The sequence below is a fragment of the Triticum dicoccoides genome, chromosome 3A (genome assembly GCF_002162155.2).
Source record: "Triticum dicoccoides isolate Atlit2015 ecotype Zavitan chromosome 3A, WEW_v2.0, whole genome shotgun sequence".
Lineage (NCBI taxonomy): Eukaryota > Viridiplantae > Streptophyta > Magnoliopsida > Poales > Poaceae > Triticum > Triticum dicoccoides.
Window position 1 is genome coordinate 729,779,588 of NC_041384.1, and position 23,113 is coordinate 729,802,700.

At 42.4% G+C, this 23,113-nt stretch overlaps 1 protein-coding gene across 1 annotated transcript; it reads left to right on the forward strand.

Moving 5' to 3' along the window:
* Nucleotides 1-2,033: 2,033 nt before the first annotated feature.
* On the forward strand, nucleotides 2,034-8,315 carry LOC119270549. Its single transcript, XM_037552555.1, has 10 exons — nucleotides 2,034-2,482; nucleotides 3,318-3,657; nucleotides 3,898-3,997; nucleotides 4,085-4,196; nucleotides 4,362-4,470; nucleotides 4,675-4,840; nucleotides 5,733-5,826; nucleotides 6,314-7,014; nucleotides 7,093-7,266; nucleotides 8,139-8,315. Exons 1-8 carry the CDS (start codon nucleotides 2,354-2,356, stop codon nucleotides 6,782-6,784), a joined length of 1,521 nt encoding a protein of 506 aa, XP_037408452.1. The 5' UTR covers nucleotides 2,034-2,353; the 3' UTR covers nucleotides 6,785-7,014; nucleotides 7,093-7,266; nucleotides 8,139-8,315.
* Nucleotides 8,316-23,113: the final 14,798 nt, after the last annotated feature.

Here is a 23,113-nt window from a genome sequence, read left to right on the forward strand (position 1 = left end):
CTACGTAGTCTAATGTAATCCTTGGTTTTCTGAGATGTGTTGTGCACTCAGATATGCTACTGCTGAATGATTAAAATCCGGAGAGTGGAGTTATAAAAAAAAGAGACAAAGAATTTTTTTTTATAATGGGTTATTTCATAGTCTTATTTTCAATAACTAGATATCCCTAAATCCAGTATATGGTGAGCATATTGTTGTTCAGAGATCATCTCTTAATTAAGAGAATAAAAATCCATGTGTAGGACATGATAGGATATGGAGTGAAACATCGGCTATCTACGCAGATTATTTTATCCTTGCTCGCATGATAGGATCTGTAAAATTTATGCATTGTGTTCGTGAAACTAATGAGGTAGCCCACTCTTTAGCAAAATATGCTTATGATAGTAATTGTTCTTGTAAGTGGGTCGATGAACCCCCAGATTTTTTGGTGAATGTCATTGCAAACGATGTAACTATATTACCAAATCAATAAAGTAGCCATAATGGCATTCCCTAAAAAAGAAAGAGAATAAAAATCTTTTCTTGTGGTTTTTCTTTTCTCTACCTCATTGTTTATCCTGCCTGACATTCTTAAGGTACCACCGTTGCACACGCCTCTGGATAGCTCCGCCCCTGCCGGAGCGCTAGGAGCCCTACGCGACTGACGGTGCACTCGTCGCTGTTGCACGCGTGGACGCCCTCGCTGGATCGAGCCATCAACGCCACCCCCGCACGCGTGGCCTGACCGCTCGTGGAGCCGCCAGCCCGACGCCGATGATCTCAACGGATCCGACGAGGTCCGCTCACCGAGGATCTCGATTGAGAGACATCAACGGTGTTGCGCACCTCCTCTCGCGCCTTGCTGCCGGCGCAGCCCGCCGCCTCCCGCCTAGTCCTCATCGACGTCCGCATGGTGCCGGTGAATGCGGTGCGTGGCGTTCGCAGATGAACGAAATTGCTAGTTAAGGAGTACCCATTGCCAAGATCACTCCAACTCCTTAGGTTGCGACAAATGATGCGCTCCATGTGCGTCACTTGTCGCAACCTAGGACTTTTCCTTTTTTTCGTAGATCCATTTATTTAAAACGTTTTATCTCTTAAATCATGCATCCAAATCTTGAACCGCTTTCGTTGTTGAAGTCTTCGCGTCAAAATCTTCAAAACTAGATCCTATGTTGATAGGATTGACGAACTTTTTCTCACAAAAAAACCGGACAAAAAGCTGAACCGGGAGCACGGGATTTTTCCCCTTTGCGAAAGAGGCACGCCCGTGCTTCTGACGAAATCACAACCGTGCCTCTCGCGAAAGCAAAACCATGACTCTCGCGAAAGGAAAAAAAAGAGAAAACACGTTTTTTTTCGTTTCCGAGGAGGCACGGCCGTGACTCTCGCAAAAGCACAACCGTGCCTCTCGTGGAAGCAAAATCGTGACTCTTGCGAAAGGAATAAAAAACAGAAAACGTGTTATTTTTTCGTTTCCGAGGTACAACCATGACTCTCGCGAAAGCACGACCGTGCTTCTCGCGGAAGCAAAACCGTGACTCTCGTGAAAGGAAAAAAAACAGGAAACATGTTTTTTTTTCGTTTCCGAGAGGCACGGCTGTGACTCTCGTGAAACAAAACCGTGCTTCTCGCTGAAGCAAAACCGTGACTCTCACAAAAAAACCCGCATTTTTTGCGCATTTTTTTTCGAAAGACCGGTGGAAAACCAAAATGTCGAAAAAAACAAAAAAAAACCCGCTTAAAAAGCCGAAAACGCGTGCGGAAAAAAAATCCAGAGGGAGCGCCCAGAACACGACACATGACGAATGGCTGAGTGCGCCCCAAGTGGCGCTGATCGTTGCGAGGCTCCCGAAGAAGCGCTCGTTAATTAGTTGCTCACTGAATTTCATCTTACCGAATGACTCGGGGTTGCTGATGTGTCTCTCATGAGTGCTTTAAGATTAGTGCAGCTAATCCAACGGCCAGAAGGACGTTCGATGGGAAAAGTCTCTGGAGGACCCCAAATAAAATCAAAATCCCTTTTCGACTTCGACCTGGGACGGCCCAAGTCTCGACCGAACCGGCACCTACCAGACGACGCTCGATTCCCCTCGCTCCTAGGGTTAGCAACCGCCCCCGCCGCCGCCGCCGCCGCCGCCCCCGCCCCGGCGCCGCAGATACACACTCCTCTCTTCCCTACTCGACCACATCCATTCGACGTCGCCCAGCCCCAGCCATCGACGACGCGACCCTGACGCCCTCGTCTGCTCCCACCGCCGCCGGACTGCATCCACCCGACTCCCTCCTCTGGCCCCGACGACGCAACCCCACCGGTATCCAAGGTCTCACCAGCGCGGCTAGTCGGAGGTGTGGCGGCGAGCGCGCGGGGATGATGGAGGACGTCGGCTCCGGTGACGCGACAGCGCAAGGCAGCCGATCTCAAGACCCCATGACGCCGCCAGATCTGTCCCCGCCGCCTCCTTTCTCAGGGCCCACTGGACGTTCGAAATCCCCCACGGTATCTTGTTCCTTGACCCTGGATTAATTACCTTACTGTTACCATGCCTGCGCTCCTTTAGATTGGACGGAAAGGAATACCTCGCTTCGTAGATGGGCGTATCACTGTTAATCCTGTCCAATCTTCTATATTGGGTAGCAATTTATGTTACTTCTGTTATACTAATTGAGTTAATAATTGTCTCACTGTATATGTATGTAGCCTGTATAATTTTGTAGTGCTAAACTAGGCAGTACATTTGTCTTGAGTGTTAGAGAATGCATAAGTCATGGCGTCATAGGGCTCATGGTGGTCTGTCTAGTAACTTTGGACTGTAAAACGCGTGGAGATTGCTGCCTGTTCGTACGGTACTTTGGCATGGACAGTCAATGTGATCCGCTATTCTGCATTAAATTATATATAATCTACATATGGTAGTATAAGGGGTCGTGTGCATTGCTCCAAATGGATGTGAGCAGGTGGGTTTGCTTGGGATAAGGTCATAAGACTCGCAAGAATGGACGAGCACACTTCAAAGATATCGGTTCCTACCCACTATCACTTCTCTGATCCACTTGTCTTGTTATGCAGCATCTATTTTAGTGCTAGATACATCCGTTTTAGCGACAAGTAATATGGATCGGAGGGAGCAGTCAACATGATTCAACATGTGATTTTTTCTTCTAATGATGCAACTTGAACTCAGCTTACTTCCTATGCGGCTTACTTTCTTTGTCACCTTTGGTCCTTATTGTTTTCTTGTAAATGGCTGGATATATGGATCCAATGTTTTTCCCTTTAGAACTAACTTGCAGAGTAGTATCATGGAAATTCATGAAATTCATATTCTCTTCAGGTGAGAAGTTATGTTATGGAAACTGAAGACTTGTTTGTGCCTGTTTGGGTAAAAAACTACAGTGAGAAAAGAAGGAAGAACTGGGTGCCGTCATCGTCTGATCTCAAACTACTTTCGCTCAATCGTCTTAAACAGCAACAAGCTTGTGAGGATAACCGCAAGGTGGCTGTGAAGGATGTAAGTTGGAGGAAGAAGTGGGTGGTGGCGTGGATGGATGTGGTGAGTAGGAAGATGTGTGTGTCATATACAGACATAATCATCATGGTCATGCTTGTCATAGCCGCCATCCCGCATGACGAGGACTACCACGACTTTGCTGACCAACGCACACTTTTCCTTGGTAATTAACCTCTGGTTCACGCTCTCTGTCCCATCATCAGTTTGCCTTTTGAAGAGTAGATTCAGCTAAGTTACGCTCCATTCGGAATAAATGATTCTGATTGTCAACACCGAGTACCTGTGCCCTCTGCATATAGAATAAATCATGAACATTGTTTTTCTGTGCAAGGAAAGTCTGGGGTAAAGTTATATGGTTTAATACTCTTGATAATAATGAATAGCGTTTATGCCTTATTTGCAGGGATCCCTAATACGCTGAATGTGATCTCAACGATCCCCCTCTTTTTTGTCGGTCTCGCCGGGCTCATCCTTAACCACTGCAAAAGCTATTTTAGGCTATGGTGCAGACTTAATGCTCATGCTAATTTTGGTTCCTGTTTTAACTCGAATTAAGATTTGAAGCACTCTAATATTTATCCTGCTGGCAGGTCACAGGGGGATCTCTACACACTCTTTGCTGGTGTCAGTGCTGCTGGCTTTGGTTCATGCTATTACCATCTCAACCCAGAAAATGGCACCCTATTTTGGCACAAATTGCCAGTAAGTCTTCCCTAGACCTTCTATGCGGTAGATATAACATTCAGCATCATGTTTGTACATAAAATTGCTTGGAAAAGAAAAAGCGGCATAAATTCACCCTGTTCTTGTTCCTACTTTTGTGACATTTAATATACTGAAGGATGACATATTGGTCTTTTTGTCAAGATGGTGACCACTTTCACATGTTTTGAGGCCGTTTTCATTATTGAAAGTTTTGATGATTGGGCAAGAACAAAGTCCCTTGCATCAACAAGCTACTGGTTATGGGCAGCAGGTTAGTGTTGTTTCTGCTCAATATAATGCATGCATTTTCATTATTTGTGTAGGTTGCTATTTGTGATTCACCTCAATTTACTGGGTCTTTTTATAGTTAGTTTCCTCACAAGACATGAACTTATGGTAGCTCTTATTGAAAGTGCAATCTAATATGACCTAAGTTATACAATCTGATCTTTTTTTCTGTTCAAAATAATTTCTGGACTGTACCTCCTTGCTAGAGTAGAAGAGGTTGCGGACAAACAAATTTATAGGTGGACTCTTCAGATTGTTAGTGGGCATACTCTTGGTCATTTATGTGTTTCGATGGTACCTCTTTTTTTGATTCTCATGTTAGCAGAAAGGACAAGGCCAGTTGAACTAGAAAGGTATGCATTGATAATTCCATAGACTGCATGATTATCTGTACTTCTAGTTTTTTACGTGTTAAGTGGAATTTGTTTCAACTGCGCACACTAGTTTTTACCAAACTTAATCTGGTGAGCATCTCTCCAACAAATACTTCCCTCCTTCCTTTCTGAATCTTTGTGGTTCATCATTCAATGTAGTTTTGGTAACAATTTCACCACATTAAGGTGGGATTTGCTCGTGCAACATGGTTTTTTGTTTGTGTGGTGAAGGGCATGTGCTTCGAGATGGGGAGTGTGACATCCATGATCCACACAATATATTTGAAGCATTTATTGGATATATATTTATTTAACAATCATCGAAAAAATTGTTAACGCCACTGTCTTGCATAATTTTACAACAACAACAAAGCCTTTAGCACCAAACAAGTTGGGGTAGGCTAGAGCTGAAACCCATAAGATCTCGCAACCAAGTCATGGTTCTGGCACATGGATAGCAAGCTTCCACGCATCCCTATCTATGGCTAGTTCTTTGGTGATTCATTTTCTTTTGGGTTTCATCTCCATAAGAGTGGCTGAGTTTTGACGTTGGCTCGCCAAGTCTCACAACCCTCCTCCTTTACCCGGGCTTGGGACTGGCCACTGTCTTATAAGTTTGCCATGCATTTTTCATTGCGGTTTCGACTATGCAATGTTTCATTGCTTTCATTTGCTTATACGTTTTGTCCATCACCAGAGTTTCCATTGGTCTGTAATTATATTGTAATTGTTATGCTGACCAAGCTGTTCTAATAATACTCTTATGTATCAACTATTCAACCATATGCAGTACATGTTTTATGTCCTTTAGGGTACAAGTGAAGAGTATAATTTTGATTATTGCATGATCTGACAATTTTCTTCATTTCAGACGCATGGTTCCAGTGGATCATCAACTAAATCTTACTTCCATGGTCTGCTTATTGGTGCCCAAGATGATCTGCCTCTGGGTGCCCATGATACAGGTATGATAATCTGTCGATCCATGTCTGAACAAATAAGGGTCGCCCCACATCTTGACCATGTCGCCACTTTGATCAGAGGCCCAACACTATACTCATCTTCACTAACCTCCCACGACAATTGATGCATTTCATGCCATATTATGTGTATTATATTACTCCCTCTGATCCATAGTAAGTGTCACAGCTTTGAACTAAGACTGAACTAACCTTAATACACTGATAACTTTACTTCCATGTGTCTTCTACATCTACTATGCCTTCTCCATGGTTTATAGTTTACTAAGATGTGGCTCTCTAGCATACGTGCCATTCTTGCTTTGATATTTAATTTTTTTCCATAATCTAATTGACTTCTTTCCCACTCATGCAAACTAGGATGTGTTTTTTCACGCGTGACTTAGGGCTAGTTCTTTTGGGGCTTATGGGTGGCTGCCAATATAAGCTGCCCCCTACCCAGCTTACTGACCATGTTGTTGCTTTGAATCAGGTTAGTGTCATCATTTGCGAAATCGGCATTCTGATGATGGAGTTTGGTGCTCGTTCTGTTAATCAGGCAAAGATCTCTGACGATCAAGCAACATTAGAAACCCCAATTCGTGCTTGGGAAACTCTGTCACGAATTCATGGCCTTTGGGGGATGGACATTTACAAGAATAAGGTGCTTCAGTTTTTACAGAGTGAGCGGTCGGATGAGTCCTTTCTTGGACTATGGGGCCCGCCGGGTGTTGGCAAGACGCGACTTCTTTCACTCATTGCTGCTAGCTATGCCGATTCATTCCGTCACATCTTATTTCTTGATGGTGGCAGCAGCGTGATAGTTATGCAACATCATCTTGCTTCTTTCTTGAAATTGGATTGGGAGACGATGTCGGCGTTAGAGGAGCATTGCCGAGCTAAGATCATCACTGACATTCTAGTGCAAGACAGTTTTTTTGCTTCTATTAGACAACCTTTATGATGGACCCTACCCAGACTTGGTAGCTGTTGGTTTGCCGATGCCTCTTGGGTGTCATCAAAAGGTTGTTCTTACATCAAGGAGAGAGGGTGTGTGGATTCATGGAATGCACGATATCAAATATTGTGCAGATGAAGTGCCTCGGGGACGAAGATGCTTGGAGACTTTTCAAGTACCATGCGGGAGTTGAAATCACAGAAGCTGATGCTGAAATTTACGATTATGCAAAACAGGTGTATTTCTGTAGAATACTTTATAGCTATACTTTTAATAATTGTTGGTGCACTAATTTGTAACTTACTTGGTACTAGATGGTCCGGGCATGTGGTGGGTTGCCTAGAGGCATATGTGCCCTTGGCAAAGGCGTTGCCCGAGTGACTCGTGGTGGTAAGGATCTATTTGCTTGGCAGCTCGCGTACAGGAAAACCATGGGAAGAATTCGACATCCCGAGCAAATGCCAGAAATAGCGTATGTTCTGGTCTAGGTAAGTGAAAACTGTGAAGTTGTGATAGTAGTACATGCGCAAGTGCTCAAGAACCCCTGGCAAAAAAAAAGTGTATTTCTGAAGGGAAAAGCATTTGGTAGTAGTTCTCATTGCAAGGCTTGAATAAATTCCAAATGGATGTCTTCATCTTGGTGAAGTAATCTTCCCTTCCTGTAAATCAATCCAGAGTTTGTTTAGCATTAGAGTTCAGGAAACCGTTGGGATTCATGCCCCTGACAGTTCTTCATAAGCATTTTTTCATTTCCTGCTCAAACTCAAAGTTGGTCTCACCTGGGTATCGTGTCCAATGGATAAACTTGCATGGGGGATTTCCTTTTTAGAGCTTCAGGAGTTGCATTTGGTATCAGCTTTTTTTTGTTGTTGATATATTCTTCTTGAGGACAATTCAAGCCATTAGATGTGAAACACTGAGAACACATAACTGAATAATCTGTGCTAGGTATAGCTGTAACTGTAGCTGCACCAGTATTGCCAGGATATGACTCTCTAAGTCTTGCATCTGAGTCCAGCGGATAGACTTTGATGGAAGATTTACTCGCACAAGTTGTAGTATTAGGCGGCACATTTTATATGGCTGAGTGTTAAAAAAGGAGTAGATAGCACAAACCTTGGGATTTGTGTGACATTTGCACAGCAATCAAAGAGGAATCAAGTGCCTTGCACACAAGTGCATGTAATTACTATTTACTCCCTTTGTAAATTAATATAAGATCTTCTAGATCACTACTTTACAGAGGGAGTACTTGATAGGCAGGCCTAGCCTCTGCTTTAGCTTTGCAGTTGATTTCACTCTGGATTGTGTTCTTCTCTCTTATGCCTGCTGATGTGAAGGACCGCTGCTCTGGTTTCAGGCAACTTGTGCGTGGCTCCTAGGAGCTGTAGAGACATTGTTGGACTTCATTACGTGTTGCTGCCACAATGAAGTGTTGGAAGAGTCCAGATGGCGGCAGTTTGATGCTTACTTGTGACTATGGTGTGATATGTTTGATGATATTACTTTTTCTAGTATGTGTTTTCTTGACTTGTCAGTCTTCTGATGCGTAAACACACAGCAGAACACCTTCATGCTCCTTAAGCACTCCGGGCAGTTGGCCTTTTAAAAATTGTATTATATAATTGGGGCCGTCCGATCTCCTATCAACCGTCCTAGAATCGCTGCCTCGGTAAGCTGACGCCTTACACGCCATCGGCGTTGGCGTTGGCGTTGACGTACGGACTCGAGGTGAAGCACAACGGTCACCCTTCCCGGCCATGTTCGTCGTGATCGCTGATGGCCGCTGTCTGACATGCCAACAACGTGAGTTAAATTGCATCTATGGTCCTTGTACTAGTTGGCATGTAACACAACGGTCCTGCAATTCTGTGAAATGCTCCAATACGTATGGTCCTGACTACGTCTCCTGATATGCACAGTACCACATGAGTGTACAGTACAGATACAGGACCCACATGTCAGCATGCAAAGAGGAATAAGATGGAAAAATAAATTGCACGCTCGGATTAGAACCCGACACCTCCTGCCAAATTGACAACACAAGCTAGCCAAATGATACCCGCGTAACGAAAATAGCTTTTTTTTAGACAAGCATATCGGATAGCTAGAACGCTACTATTGTGCTGATGCATTTTCTTACGATTTCCTTTTTATATTCTCCTAGGTTTGTGTCCATTTTCCTCATATAAAAATAAAAATAATTATTAATATACAATAAGCTGTATATTTAAATCTTTATTATATCTTAAATATTGTGTTTCATGAACTTTTTCTAAAATTTGTACGGCTATGAAAAAAGAAATGATAGTAAAATATATTTATCTTTATTCATGACCACAAGCGTGCACAAGTATTATGTACTCTCGCTGTATTTTTAAATTACATAATTATTTGAAAAATACAATAATTTTAGAAAATGGTTATCTTTTTGCCCTATTATTTGCCCACCAACCGTTTTTATTTTGTCCAAGTTTGTGTTTATTTCCACATCTTAAATTAGGTGAACAAGCACGCACAATTGTTGTGTCTTCAATGTATTTTTTAAAATGCAAAATACTTAAAAAATTGACAGCATGTTGAGCAACAGTCAACATGTTTTGAAAATTATTGAGCAAAGCAAGCCATGGCGGATCAAATTGAAGACTGGATAGCTCGCCTTTTGTAATTTAATCATGTTATTTCATAGAACGGGCATTGGATGAACTTTTTATTTTGCTGTAGTTTGTAAATATTTTATTTTAATTAAATTACCGTAGAACCATTGTTCTACGGTCAGGGCCTAAAAACAAATATGCTGCCATGAAGCATGGCCCGAAAATATATATTAGAGTATATGCACCCAGGCCCTCTCTATCTAGCCATCCATTTTCTGCTTTAAGATTCCTGCAAATACATTTCTCTTTTTTGTTTCTTCCACATAAAACATATCTTGAAGTTCAAACCTATGCAATGTGGCAAAGCTTTCTAAGTAGAATGTAGGATAAATCTTTCAGATTTTTTTGTCAAATATAAATATACAAAATACGTATTGTTTGATTAAAAAAATCATATATTTTTGTATTTATGTCGGACAAAAAATTCTGGAAGATTTATCCTAGATTCTAGTTAGAAAGCTTTGGCACGCTGCATAGGTTTGAACTTCAAGATATGTTCTATGTGGGAGAAATAAAAAAAAGAAAAATTCATATAGAAAGTTAGTTGTGTCGCACGGATCTTAAAATGATATTGAAGAGTTAAGATAGCAGGGCCTGAATGCAAATGCTCTAAAAATCCACGATCCAAGCGTGGCCAGCCGGCACGCCACGGTCAACATCAACACAAGGCCGAGGCCCCGAGGAAGGTGCTGATGAGAAGGCATTTGGCGACGGACCAGAGCACTGGCTGGCAAGGTGGAAGTCCTTGTAGCAGCGCCAACACTTGAGCGGCTCCATACAGGTTGCGGCGAAGTGATAGGATTAATTATAATCCTAATAATCTCTGCTTAATTAAGCACCGCCTTAGTATAGGAACCGTCCATGCGGTTGTCCCTTCGGGGAGACGTATCCCCTCTCCCTCTCTATCTCAATAGACACGACCCTTTACTCGTGTCCTTTGTAACAGTATATATACCATCATCATCAATAAAGAGATATACTTGATTCATATAACCTCTCTCGATTTTCTACTTAACACGTTATCAGCACGCTCGCCGTTGAGCGAGTCGATCGATTCCGGCAATCGTCAGAACAAGAAGGTCCATAGGCCAGAGATGAGAAAGAAAATGCCACGGTGCAGGAACGCATCGCGGCTTCAGCGTTCTTCGTCGCTACCACACCTAGTAGGAACACTACGCTTGTCTACGATCTGATATAATGGGGATCTGATCGATGTACCCAATGATATCGGTGTTCACATTTTTGTGAAACTGAAAAATCAGGACAAGATGTTTGATGCCTTGGAGATATCGAAAGATATTCTTGAGTACCAACCAAATGTGTTTGGTGGATCCAATGGTATTATGGAACGTTGAGTCCCAATATCTCATTTCCATCATCTCTTGGTCTAAATAGATCTTTCTCTACGTCTAGAGAATGAACTACCATGAGAGTTATGGATGGATAAGATTTTTCCACAATAAATTTCTCCAATATATTATGGATATAGACAACATAGTATACCATAATGTTTGAATGAAGGTGCTCAATTTGTAGTAAAGAGCGGTATTTTGGTTTACCCAAATCCTTCATTTTAAACTCCGTCGTTTAGATGATTACGTGTGTCGTCATTGTAGACACATAAACATGGATAATCATCATTACAGGAGTAATCCTTGTGTATAAGGATCTCACTACGTCAGTTGTACCATATGTACCGACAACAATAAGTCGTATGTTGACTTACTGATTTTTACACAATGTATGTTGTATTTTGCATTTCGATTCAGAAGTGAGATTCCATTGTGAATCAATCATCTATGTCTGAATCTAGTGATCCACATATATATGTAATCACTACATCTATCAACTGCACAGATAGATGATTTTGTACTGCCAATGATATAAGTTATCGGAAAGAAATTCCACCTCTGGAGAATACTTGGGTATCTGCGTGAACCCTTGTGCTACAATACTTGCTCTATGTTTCACCACCTCATTGTTCTCAATTCTGTTTCCAGAAGAAAACTGGTGTAGGTATTGCTTATGAATACCTTCCCATTATTGAGCAATATTATTTCTACCTAGATTATATCCTTTACTTGAGTTCAGTCCGAGTGTAGTTTACACTTTGCCATGGCCATGGTCTTTGGATCTGAATCACTTGAAAGGTTTTTTTTCAACCTAGTTGAGAAATGTATGTCGCAAATTGTAGACTTCCGGTTATATGATTCTCCAGAATGTATATATCAATATATAGTTGATGGAAATATCGTTACCCATGGTGACTGCTCGCGATTTCCCAATGCGATTGAGTCGGGTGTTCCGATGTCCCGATCATTGTGTGCACTATGACCTGAGTTGGTGGAGGTTTCCCGTCCACTGCGTGTATACTACCCATTAGGTGTCTGTCAATGTGAAGTTGACTTGCATTTACTGATTCACAGGCCTTGATATCCTCGCTTGCGAGAAGCTGAATCCTGATGTACTTCCGCCATACATCTCCCCCTGTTGCTTTGAATGGGGAGTGGAGTGAATTTTGTTAGTACCTCCACTCTTTCAGGCGTACTTTTGCAGGATTGTAGGATTGTGTGACACCTTTATAGTCAGTAAATGAATCTGGCAGGTTATTTGCAATGTGTCGTGGAATTTGTCACGGCAGATGTCTTTAGTGTCAGGACTTAGTCGCGAGGCCAACGCATCTATGTGGTAGCTTGAGAGGGGTTGAACGGAATCGAGAGACGCAACACAAGACAAGGGTTTAGACAGCTTCGGGCCCCGGGAAACATCATCCGGTAATAACCCTACATGCTGTTTGTGGCTAGGTCTCATTATGATCATGAGGGAGTCGTCGGTAGACCAGCTCTTTGTGTCTAGCCCTAAAGATTATTTTCTTGTCCCCCTTTGGGGAGCCCTGCCCCTCCTTATATATGTTGAAGGGGCGGGTTACATGTGGAGTCCTAGTAGGACTAGGACTAGTCTATCCTTTCTCACAAGTTGAATACAAGTCCGGGTCTTGCTTCCTTGTAAAGAAAATATTCGTCATCCCTTTCCTCTTAAGCTGGCCCACCAGAGTATAAGCCGGCTTGCTAGGCCTTGGGCCTTGTTGTCCGTCTGATCCGCCCGCCGGATTCCAGTGAGTCACAATGTCCAGGCGGGTTACATGTAAACCGCCATGTCCGGGCGGACCGCCAGTGAGTCGCCAAGCTCCAGCCAGGTCCCTAGTGAGTCGCCAAGTTCGACTGAGTCATGATTCCGGCTGGGTCATACCGCGGGGTATATCCCCGACACAATGTGTTGCAAATCTTCTGAACGCATGGTTCAGATCTTTGAGTACGTGAAATTGAGGCAAAAATGTGTTGAACATTCCACTAATTTCCTGGCATTCTTTATGGTACTTGAAATCTCCCCCAATGCATGGAAATGTTCCTCATTGAATCAGCATACTGGCCTTGAATAACTCCCCATGTGAGGGCTTGAGGTATTGACGGTAATACAGTTATTCCTCACATAGATACCAAATATATGTTGAGGGGCCAATGATGTATGCCGTGTGATGATATCCGTATGCAACCGAATTACCGCGGATAGGAAATACTTGGTAGATATCCACATATCAAAGATACAGGGGAATAATATTATGCAGTTCTATCATGAGCGTGTAAAACTGCATGACTCCAACATAAAGTTGGTAAGTTGCAATTCCAAAGTAAAGATAATGCAATGAGCTTAACTCTTTGGATAAAGGATTTTACGAAACCATTTTGAGTCTAGACATTATGACAAATTGTTCAACTTCAATCCGAGGGCCATAGTGAAGGCACTCACGGAGAATTCTGCAATGCCATCCATTCGATTTGCTTAAAATCAATGTCAAGATAATGAGCCAATGGTTTCGTGTGAATAAAACACACACTTAAGACCATCATGTAGATATGTCTTTTAGAACCATGGAATACTTGAATAGTCTACTCAATGGCTGGGAAGAGCCACTTACCTCGACTTGATGCTTTCAAGGAGTTTGAGTGGTTCAGCGTAGACTTTAAGGTGTGCGAGCCTTAAAATTAGCTTCCATGTGTCACTTGTAGTGCACATAAAATCAAAATGTTATTATAATTTAGCATCATAATAATCATAAACTATTGAAATTGCTGATAGTTTTGGTTTCAACCCAATGTCTCGATGACCAAGGCAAGTATGCCAAGTTTGTCATGTACAAAACACTCTGGAAAACTATCTCATACGCAACATGTGCTATGGGTTGTGTCGTATGTGTAGTACAATCCAGATGATGCACAGAGAATGTGCTTGCCATATCCGTTGTATATGGTAAAGATAAGTTATTTCTCTTTGTTGTCATCATAAGTTTCGTTATGGAAACTATTTTGGCGAATACCTCCATAGTTTAGTAGGGTACGAGTTAAACCTGGGAGGCAATAAAGCATCCCGATGTTACTCAAGTACCCATAGGGATAGTAAATATGACTCGAGTTGAGCCAACAAATACCTCACTGCGTCTACCGATTTTAAAATATCTCCTTTCTCTCATGAGAGTGGAAACATTGGACTTCCATGAGTATAGAGTTTGTGGTGCATATGTCCACAAGGCACATATCATTTTTCATCGAATTGACTACCATAGAAATCTATATATAGACATGAAGATTCTCAATATGAAAACCACTGTCAGATATATAGAATACATACAAATGTATTTGTACCAAAGTGCTGATACAGTATATTATGATATACAATATATGATGACAACAATAATCATGTTCTGATTAGAACATCATAAATGGGCATAAATAAATAGTTCACTAAGGAGACTAAGGGACTAAATGTATGGTCTTCAAATATGTCGGTTGATGCATATTCAACCATCATGCTCTCCATGCTCATAGGGTCTCGTGACAGCTTGATGGTGTCAGGTTGAGGGTTTGAAGTGAGTTTCAAACCATTACCCTTGAGGTCCTTTGCATTCCGGTGGTGTGGCTTAGATTGCACGCACTATCTCATGGGATACAAGACTGATCTTGATGTCCATGACCTGCTTAAGTAAGTTGTGGCCATTGAGGGCAAGAGTCTCAAATTGTTAGCCATCGATTACTTATAGGGGCAAGCCAAAGATAATTAATTTACAAGAAGTAAATTAAAAACCATCATGGTTTTGTAATAAAATGCAAAAAATTGACTCAAGTGTATAGCTTGAAAATGCTCAACCTCAATTGTGGGAACATAACACATTGAAGATCATGCAGATCTCACAGTAATAGAGATAGTCTACACATGGGCAGTAGATCCAACTCATTGCCTTGTGTTTTCCTAATATAATGAGGGCGATGTTATTGTCAAAAATTTACAAGTTTGTTGTGCGGGAGAAATCAATCTCGACCGCTATGACATGTTCATGAAGAATGGCAATGTGGTAAACACATAGAACATATCATCTCCGGTGATAAACCAGCAATTTATTTATATTACAGATTGCGTAATATAAATACATCTTAATGTTGCAAAATTAATAGATTTCAAGAAAGTGGCTCGAAATCATTAGTGTGAATCTCAAATTGCTAAGGACAACACCTTGCATGTTGCACATGTATTTGCAAGAAATTAAAAATCTCAATTGCAATGGAAATGAGATATTGGGACTCAACGTTCCATAATGCCATTGGATCCACCAAACACATTTGGTTGGTACTCAAGAATATCTTTCGATATCTCCAAGGCATCAAACATCTTGTCCTGGTTTTTCAGTTTCACAAAAATAGGAACACCGATATCATTGGATACATCGATCAGATCCCCACTATGTCAGATCGTAGACAAGCGTAGTGTTCCTATTAGGTGTGGTAGCCCTCTCATGAAGAGTCTTCAAAACAGACCTCATGGCTACATCCACCAACCATTATCTCAAAGATAATGTTGCTTGTGTTGCCCGGATGCAAACATGTTACTAATAAGCAATATCTTTATATTGCATATCTTGCAAGTCAAATCATGCAATTGATTTCTTCACCAAGTCTCTATCAAATTTTACATTCCAGAAACATGTTCATGGAATTGGTATGTGACGGCTTTGGAATTTGCAAGAATCAGGGAGGGTATCTTCCAAAATTTTCCTGATCAATACATCATATTATACTCTCTTTCCCTTCATGAGTTTACTATACAGGTTCTCATAAAGGTTTTTAATGAGATAATATCAACATGAGAACATATGTCATACTTTCTGTTTTCTCCACTGGGTTTTTTTGTGAAAGAATATATGACATATTTATTGTCCTATCAATTCTATGAGTTTCTCATATTGAGTTAAAAAAGACGATAACCATTATATGTTGCATCATTTTCTCCTTATTTTTCCCACCGGGTTTCGAAGGAGTTTTGGCAACATATTAAACACCTATCTCCTCACATTTTCCCACAGGGTTTTCCGAGGAGACTTTCTCAAGTTGCAGTGCGCGGTCCTTGGCGCTCAGCTCCCTCCCGTCGCAGTGCGCGAGCACCACCAGTAGCAGGAGGGCCACTGCAAGACTCTTTGCCATTGCTAATTAACTGGGAGGTTTTGACTTCTGAGAGATAGTCTTGTATGGCTGTGTTGGAGTGAGCTTAGGTTTACCATCATGTACGTTGCTTCTTATAGGCGAGCTGAGTTGCACGACGGTGGCGGGGTGGCAGCGCGTAGTCTACGCAGGAACAAGGATAGAACCAATCTTTTAAATAACGGGCTATGGCATTTAGCGGCCACTTTTAAAAACAGCTATAGCGATAAATTGTACATGAAATCGTTTAGCGGCAATATCTTCAAACAGCTATAGCGAGGCTATAGTCGGCTATTTTAAACTATGGATAGAACAGATGGTTGTGAGACATACACGGCAACGGGCAGGGAGAGTCCGTGGATTGGAACGGGGCGGATAGGATGGATTTTATATTGTCCGTTGAATCCATGCCGACTTATCGCAGTCGAGAATAGATGGCAGACTAGTTGTCAAGATGCCGCTGTCGAATTAGAGATTGTTACCGGTTTCGTTTCTTCAAGGTAGGAGTACGTATCTGTGCCTTGCTGGAAATAAGCTCTCGCACATCTAAGCCATCTTTGGTGGGGCGGCCTAGTGGGTGGAGGCCCTTAGATTACTTATTGTGGAATTTTGAGACTGTTTTTGGAATTTTGTGCCTTGGTTGCAGTAGGATCTTTAATTGTGATATCCAAGTGCACATTGCTGCCATGCTGGAGATAACCTCTCATCAGAGGTACGTTGCGCCCCATATTTGGTTCAGCTGCTGATAACTGTAGTGCAATCAACAGCCGAGGTGCAATGCTATATTAACTCCCAAAATAATATGTTCTGCTTGGTTATTCAGAGTCATGCTCCTTACATGAGTCGAGACGCCGGTAGTATAACATCTGTGATAAGTCTCGCTAGCGGCGTCTGACGTCAACGCCAGTAGAAACGTCATATTACACGCGCCGGCATCCGCCGCCGTAGGTAATCGTTTAACAACTGGCGTGCGTCGGCCGACGCCAAAGGTATGTTTATGGTTGCCGGCGTTCAATTAGTGTCAACGCCACTATCTATCTAGTGTGTTAGAATTTAAAAAAATGCGTTGCATCATATGAAATCTCATTAGATATCATAATTGCATTGCATATGGAATCACATTACATTACATAATTGCATGGCATATGAAATCGCATTACATTACGTAGTTCCATTGCATTGTAACTGGGTCGTGTGGGTGACCATGATGGAGTGGGCGTTCAGAGGCCAATGAGCTCTGGGAAGCCGTCGACCCCGGCGGCGACGCGCGATGCCTTGAACCGGATAGATCGCCAGGCTATCACGGCCATTTGCTCGGTGATGCCAGTGGACGTGCAGCAAAATCTAATCTCAAAGACATCAGTGAAGGAGGCATAAGACACGCTCAAGACATTGTATCTTGGGCACTCACGTGTGCGCGAGACGAACTTGCAAACTCTGCTGAACAGCTATGAGATTCTAAGGATGGGAGACGATGAGACGGTGGACGCCTTCATAGCAAGGGTCGCCACGATGGAAAACGGGATTCGCGGTCTTGAAGAAAAGTTGGAGGACATCTCCATGGTCTGGCATTTCCAACGTGCCGCTCCACTACGCTACATGCCGATTGTGCCACCATCTTTAAAATCCCAAATTATTTTAAAGAAAATAAAATAAAAGCAAAAACAAAATGGAAAATAACATGAACGTAGCCCAAGAACCAAAACATATTGTTATTTTGGATGAGCGTGTAGAAATTATTATCACCTCGGATAGAAAAGAAACTTAAAAATACTTGTATAATATGATTGAACGGACTAAAAAAATCAAAGAAACACACCTCCCTTTATTATATTAATTAGGTATTAGATATAGAAAAGGTTTGGTTCTTCCAGATGCCCGTTTATTGCTTTTTCTTGTTTTTGTCTTTTGTTATCTTCTCAAGGGTTTAATGACCAAACAACAATACAAACATAGCTTGTACTGGATATAAATATATATAATATCGATTTGACACATGGCAAATATTCATGGTTGCTAGCTTGAGCATACGAATTCTGTATCTGTACACCAACACCATGGCCTCATCCAGTTTGGAGGAAATCAAAACGTACGATTTAAAAATAGTATATCAAGTCACTACCGGAAAAAACCTTATAGGTGAACTCAAATGAGTGGTGGCGGCAACGAGTTACCCGCCACACAATTATTTGGAAAACTAGCAGTGGCAGGTAACAAAAAGGGCCCATCACAGTTAAGTGCATCACAATGGCGGGCACTTTTTGGCGCCCACCACAGGTATAATCTTCCATGCATGAGTTGCTTGCATAACTCAGCAATGACTGGCACTAACTAACGCCCGCCGCAGGTACATGAACCAGAAGTGGCGGGTGCTCCCTAGTAACCGCCACTAGTTATCCTTGCCGGATGTTCAGTTTTGGCAGAACATAGTTGTGGCGGGTATTGCTTACCACCCGCTAGTGCTAGGTTAACCAGCAGTGGCGTGCTGTAAATTCTGCCCTTTCTGCCCGCCACAAAACATTTTCCCACACGATGTGCTATCCACGACACTTAGTAGCGGCGGGCCCTTGTTAGCGCCCTCCACTGATGAAATCGTGTATAATGTATGTGGGATGGTACAGTAGCTTCCCCTCCCCAATCTCTTCTTCCCCTCCAACAAGGCCCTCTTCTTCTTCCTCTTACTACTCTCACCTTTGGTCATCCTAGCCGCGCTCTCTCCTTTTTAGCCTTATGGGACCCACTTTTCCATGTCATAGTTACTCCGCGGGCCCATCTCGATCCTAATTAATTAGCATTCATCAACTCCACCACCCTCTCTAACCCTCAAACCACCACATCCCTCTCTTCTTGATTTCATCCGATCAGTCAGACATGACATCGGAGAGATGAGCGAGAGACATTTTAGGTGGTAATTCTTTTCTAAATTGTACCTCTATAGGCTTAAATTTGAGTAGTATGTATCATTGCATGACCAAGCATGCGTAGTTGATTGTTGGTGTGGCGTGGTGGATGTGTTGAGTGATTAAACATTCGGTTGAATGCATGTTTTGTTGCATTTTTTCAAGGAACATATTCTCTAGAAACTTCTGTGAACATATCTGTCGGATGCTTCCCTATAGTTCAAACGCTTTGTCAATATGTTTATGGACACTAAAATGTGGCAAGGCATATACATGTCCTAATCTTTACCTTTACTATTTATTAACTGGGAGATGGTTTTTATGATGGTTCATCCACACCTCTCACGTATACTTTCAACCTAAAGAACTCTAAAAATGATAAACTTACTTGAATTCAACATAACTAATCTGCAATAAAACAAACTTAACCACACCTATAAAATCTCTAATAATTTAGAATAGTCTATAGAGGCATCTAATTTCATATTTATCTTTTGTTTTTTGCATGCCTACAAAGAGGCAATCTAATATATTTTCCTAAATGTGAATGTATCTAGATGGGAACAATTTATGTAACTTCAATTGTTAAATGCAATTTAGAATGAGACTAAATTGTTTGAAAAAGTAACACTTATGTGGTCAATTTTGCTACGTGTAATAGAAAATTATATTTACGAAATAATCATAAAACTTATTCCTGGATATGCTTAGGGTTGATCAATCCAATTAGACCAGCTTGTGTATTCAATTTAAGCCCAACTATGAGATAGTCCAGGTCCGCTTGTTTCGGCCCCCACATAAGAAATAGGGTCAACAAACAAAATATGTCAAATATATAAAACTCTTTTAGATTATTTTGTTTTCACATCATCCTTTCTGGTATATTTAAAGTCATGGTTATTTTTAAGGCACAAGTACTTCAGGTTACAAAGAATTTTCAGTTCCAAAGGAATTGCGATGAATTTTGTACAAGACATGTGCTACTTGACCATCAACTTTATTATCAGAGAGAAAGTGAAAACACTAACCCCTTCATGTCAAGAAACATAATGTCATCAAAGTGACAACGGTAAATATTGATTGCACAATGAGTAATCAACATAGTGAGCTTAGACAACAATTTTATTTCTGAAATTTCTTTATGTACATTATCTCCGCATCCTTTCATAAATATTAAAGCATTTTGAGTTGTGAGTCATGTATCCTCTATTAAAGCTGGTCTCCAGGATGTATAATTGTTTCCCAAGTTGCTCCTTTATCCTTCAAAATCTGTGCAACATAGCATTTATTCCTAAATGTGTATCTTTATACAAAGTAACATTATTTTCACTTCTCCGTTAATGTCTGTTATTGCAGCAACGTAACATATGCATACCTCTACATGACACCAGACTCGTTCCTCTCTACCATTGGATCTGGTTTTCGATGGATTTTCATCTTGACTACACAGTGAGAAAATAAGGAAGCTATCTTCGTTTTTTCATATTCTATTGTAACCTTAGCTAGCTATCTCCATCTCCTCTTCCTTGTATCCCCAGATGCAGGGTTTGTTTGGTTCGTAACCTGTACTTTGTGTGCATGCAAAAAGATGTTGCCTGGCTTTAGCCTGTTCATTTTTTTTCCTGCCTGGTCAATCTGCCATAGAGTAGGGTGTTTGGTTGTGGTTTTGCTTGGCAAAGCAATAAATAATATATACTAGTACTGTTATAGGCCAACAAGCACAACAAAGAGTTGAAAACAATCTTTGATTACTGCTAAGAAGCTACCCAGGCTAAGCAACATGCCTGGTCATTCGGTATGCTAATTAAGTTGTTGAGTTCACCAGGCTGAGCTAGCATATGTTTTTCGAGGCATCAATCAAACAGCCACCAGACACTTTTTGCCGGAGCCATGGTCAACTCCGTATACCTACCACATTGACACTGCGTTTGGCTTTCCCCTCCCCTCCCGCGACGCTCCCGCGGGCGTCCGGGAGGCAACCATAGCGCCGCCGCTACCACCCCCTCCTTCTCCCTCTCCTCCCTCGCCGCCGCCAGGGGGCACGAGAGGGCGAAGCCGGGTCTTCGCCGGCGGCGGCGGGGCCATTTCGTCTCCTTGCGTGGGACGTGCGGCGCGGGCCGGATCTCGCCGGTGGAGATGAGCGCTCGATGTCGGGCGTAGCGGTGCGTCGGCGCTCCGAAGTGGGCCAGCGACGGTAGCGTGGCATCGGGCGATGGGCGGCATGGTGGTGGTGCGGGTCGACGGGCGGCGGCGGTGGCTTCCTCAAAGCAGCGCCTCGGCGCCACGTCTAGCGCTGCGGGTCGCGGGCGGTCCCTCTCGCCGTGGATCTCTGGTGGAGGGGCGGCGCGGCAGCGGTGGAGGTGGGCGGCCCCGTCCAGCCGGGCTCCTGCGGCTGGATGGCGGCGCTCGGCGCGGGAGGGCCTCCCTGGTGACCTCTCATGGCTGTGGCTCGGCGGTTCCGTGCTCCCTCCTCCTCGGCAGCAGGCGGTGGACGGCGCTTTGCGGATCTGGGCGTTCGGCTTTGAGGGCGAGACAGGGGGTCTCGGGGGGAGGGGGGGAGCTGGTATAGGGGTGCGCCGTTGCGTACCCCGTCGCCGGCGCAGAGGTGCCGGTCGTGGCCATAGGCCGCTCTCCTCCTCCACCTTCCCCCGGCCGATTGGGCACGGTTCCTCTTGAGGCAGTGGTCGCCGGCGGTTCTGAGGTGGTTGGGCTCATGGATCATGTCCAAGGCGTGACCTTTGGGGCTTCTCGGATAGGTACACAATGAGAAGGTTTTCCAAATTTTTGATTTTTTTGATTTTTTTATGCCCGTTTCAAAATGCGGTCAAAACGGCGGGAATGACCGTTCCTAGTTAGTAGTTGAATCTTCGATTTTTTTTTGATGTTTCTCTGATTAAATAGATACTTATGTACCTATAAATGATTTTTGGAAAAAATAAAGAGCAAACTACGAGGTAGCCACAGTTCAAATTTGACCCGCTTCCAACTGAATCGGCGGAAATTTGTCTTTTTCACCAGAGGTGGATCAAAACTTTTTACACCCAAATATTTTGTCAATTGTGCATTAAATATGTCCTGGTATTTTAGAAAATTGATTTGGTCTAATTTTGCAACAAATATATGGTAGGTCCTTCACAAAAAAAACTCATTTCAGGCACTTGAAAAATGGAAAATGAATTTTCCGTGCAAAGAAAATGAACACTCTCTTAGGCAACATTGTTTGGAATTCCAAGATGCACCCTTGTGCATGATATGAGGTCATTTGAACAAACTATGCCATGGATATGGCCATAAGCTTGATCATCTGGCTTGAAAGCCATGAATCTTCACGCATGATAGCTCATTTCTGAGAACACTTTTTAAAAATAATTTCTGTATTACAAGTTTATTATTTTTCTTGAAAACTTGGTCACATATAATGACACGATGCGAAGGTTTTCCAATTTTTTATGCCCGTTTCAAAATGCGTTCAAAACGGCAGGCTTGACCGTTCCTAGCTAGTGGTTGAATCTTGGAAAACTTTTGATGTTTCTCTTATTAAATAGATACTTTCGTACCTAAAAATGATTTTTTGAAAAATAAAGAGCAAACTATAAGGCAGCTGCAATTCAAATTTGACCCGCTTCCAGCTGAACCGGCAGAAATTTGTCTTTTTCACGAAAGGTGGATGAAAACTTTTCACATCCAACCATTTGATCAATTGTGCATTAAATATGGCCTAATATTTTAAAAAATTGATTTGGTGCAATTTTTAACAATTATTTGGTAGATCCTTCACAAAAAAACTCATTTTGGGCGCTCGAATAATGATTAAAAATAGCTACAAAGATAAAAAAATTGCATGCAAACTGGCTATCATCCATAAAATATGGTCTAAATTCATAGAAAATTTTAGTTGTGCCATTTTGCAAAATATTTTTGATAGCTGCTTCACAAAACCCTCCTAGTTTTAGTACTTAGAAACTATTCTAAATCTTAATTTTTCTGAACCAATCAGAGCTCTTCACATGGATCACCCTCCTTAGCCGATCTGGAACGTCCACATCCGACGGATCCAACGTCTCTCTGGTCCCCTCTCAACCCAACCCAACCCAAACCCTAGCAGCCCCCCTCTCCTCGCTCGATCCAGATCTCGCTCGAACCAATCAGAGCTCTTCACACGGATCACCCTCCTTAGCCGATCTGGAACGTCCACATCCGACGGATCCAACGTCTCTCTGGTCCCCTCTCAACCCAACCCAACCCAAACCC

What these genes read in the sequence shown, in the direction of transcription:
- LOC119270549 (XM_037552555.1), top strand. Translation starts at nt 2,354, where the DNA reads ATGATGGAGGACGTCGGCTCCGGTGACGCGACAGCGCAAGGCAGCCGA. An exon ending in AAAAGCTATTTTAGGCTATG is followed by an intron (nt 3,998 to 4,084) that starts GTGCAGACTTAA and finishes TCCTGCTGGCAG; the next exon opens with GTCACAGGGGGATCTCTACA. An exon ending in TCTGGGTGCCCATGATACAG is followed by an intron (nt 5,827 to 6,313) that starts GTATGATAATCT and finishes GCTTTGAATCAG; the next exon opens with GTTAGTGTCATCATTTGCGA.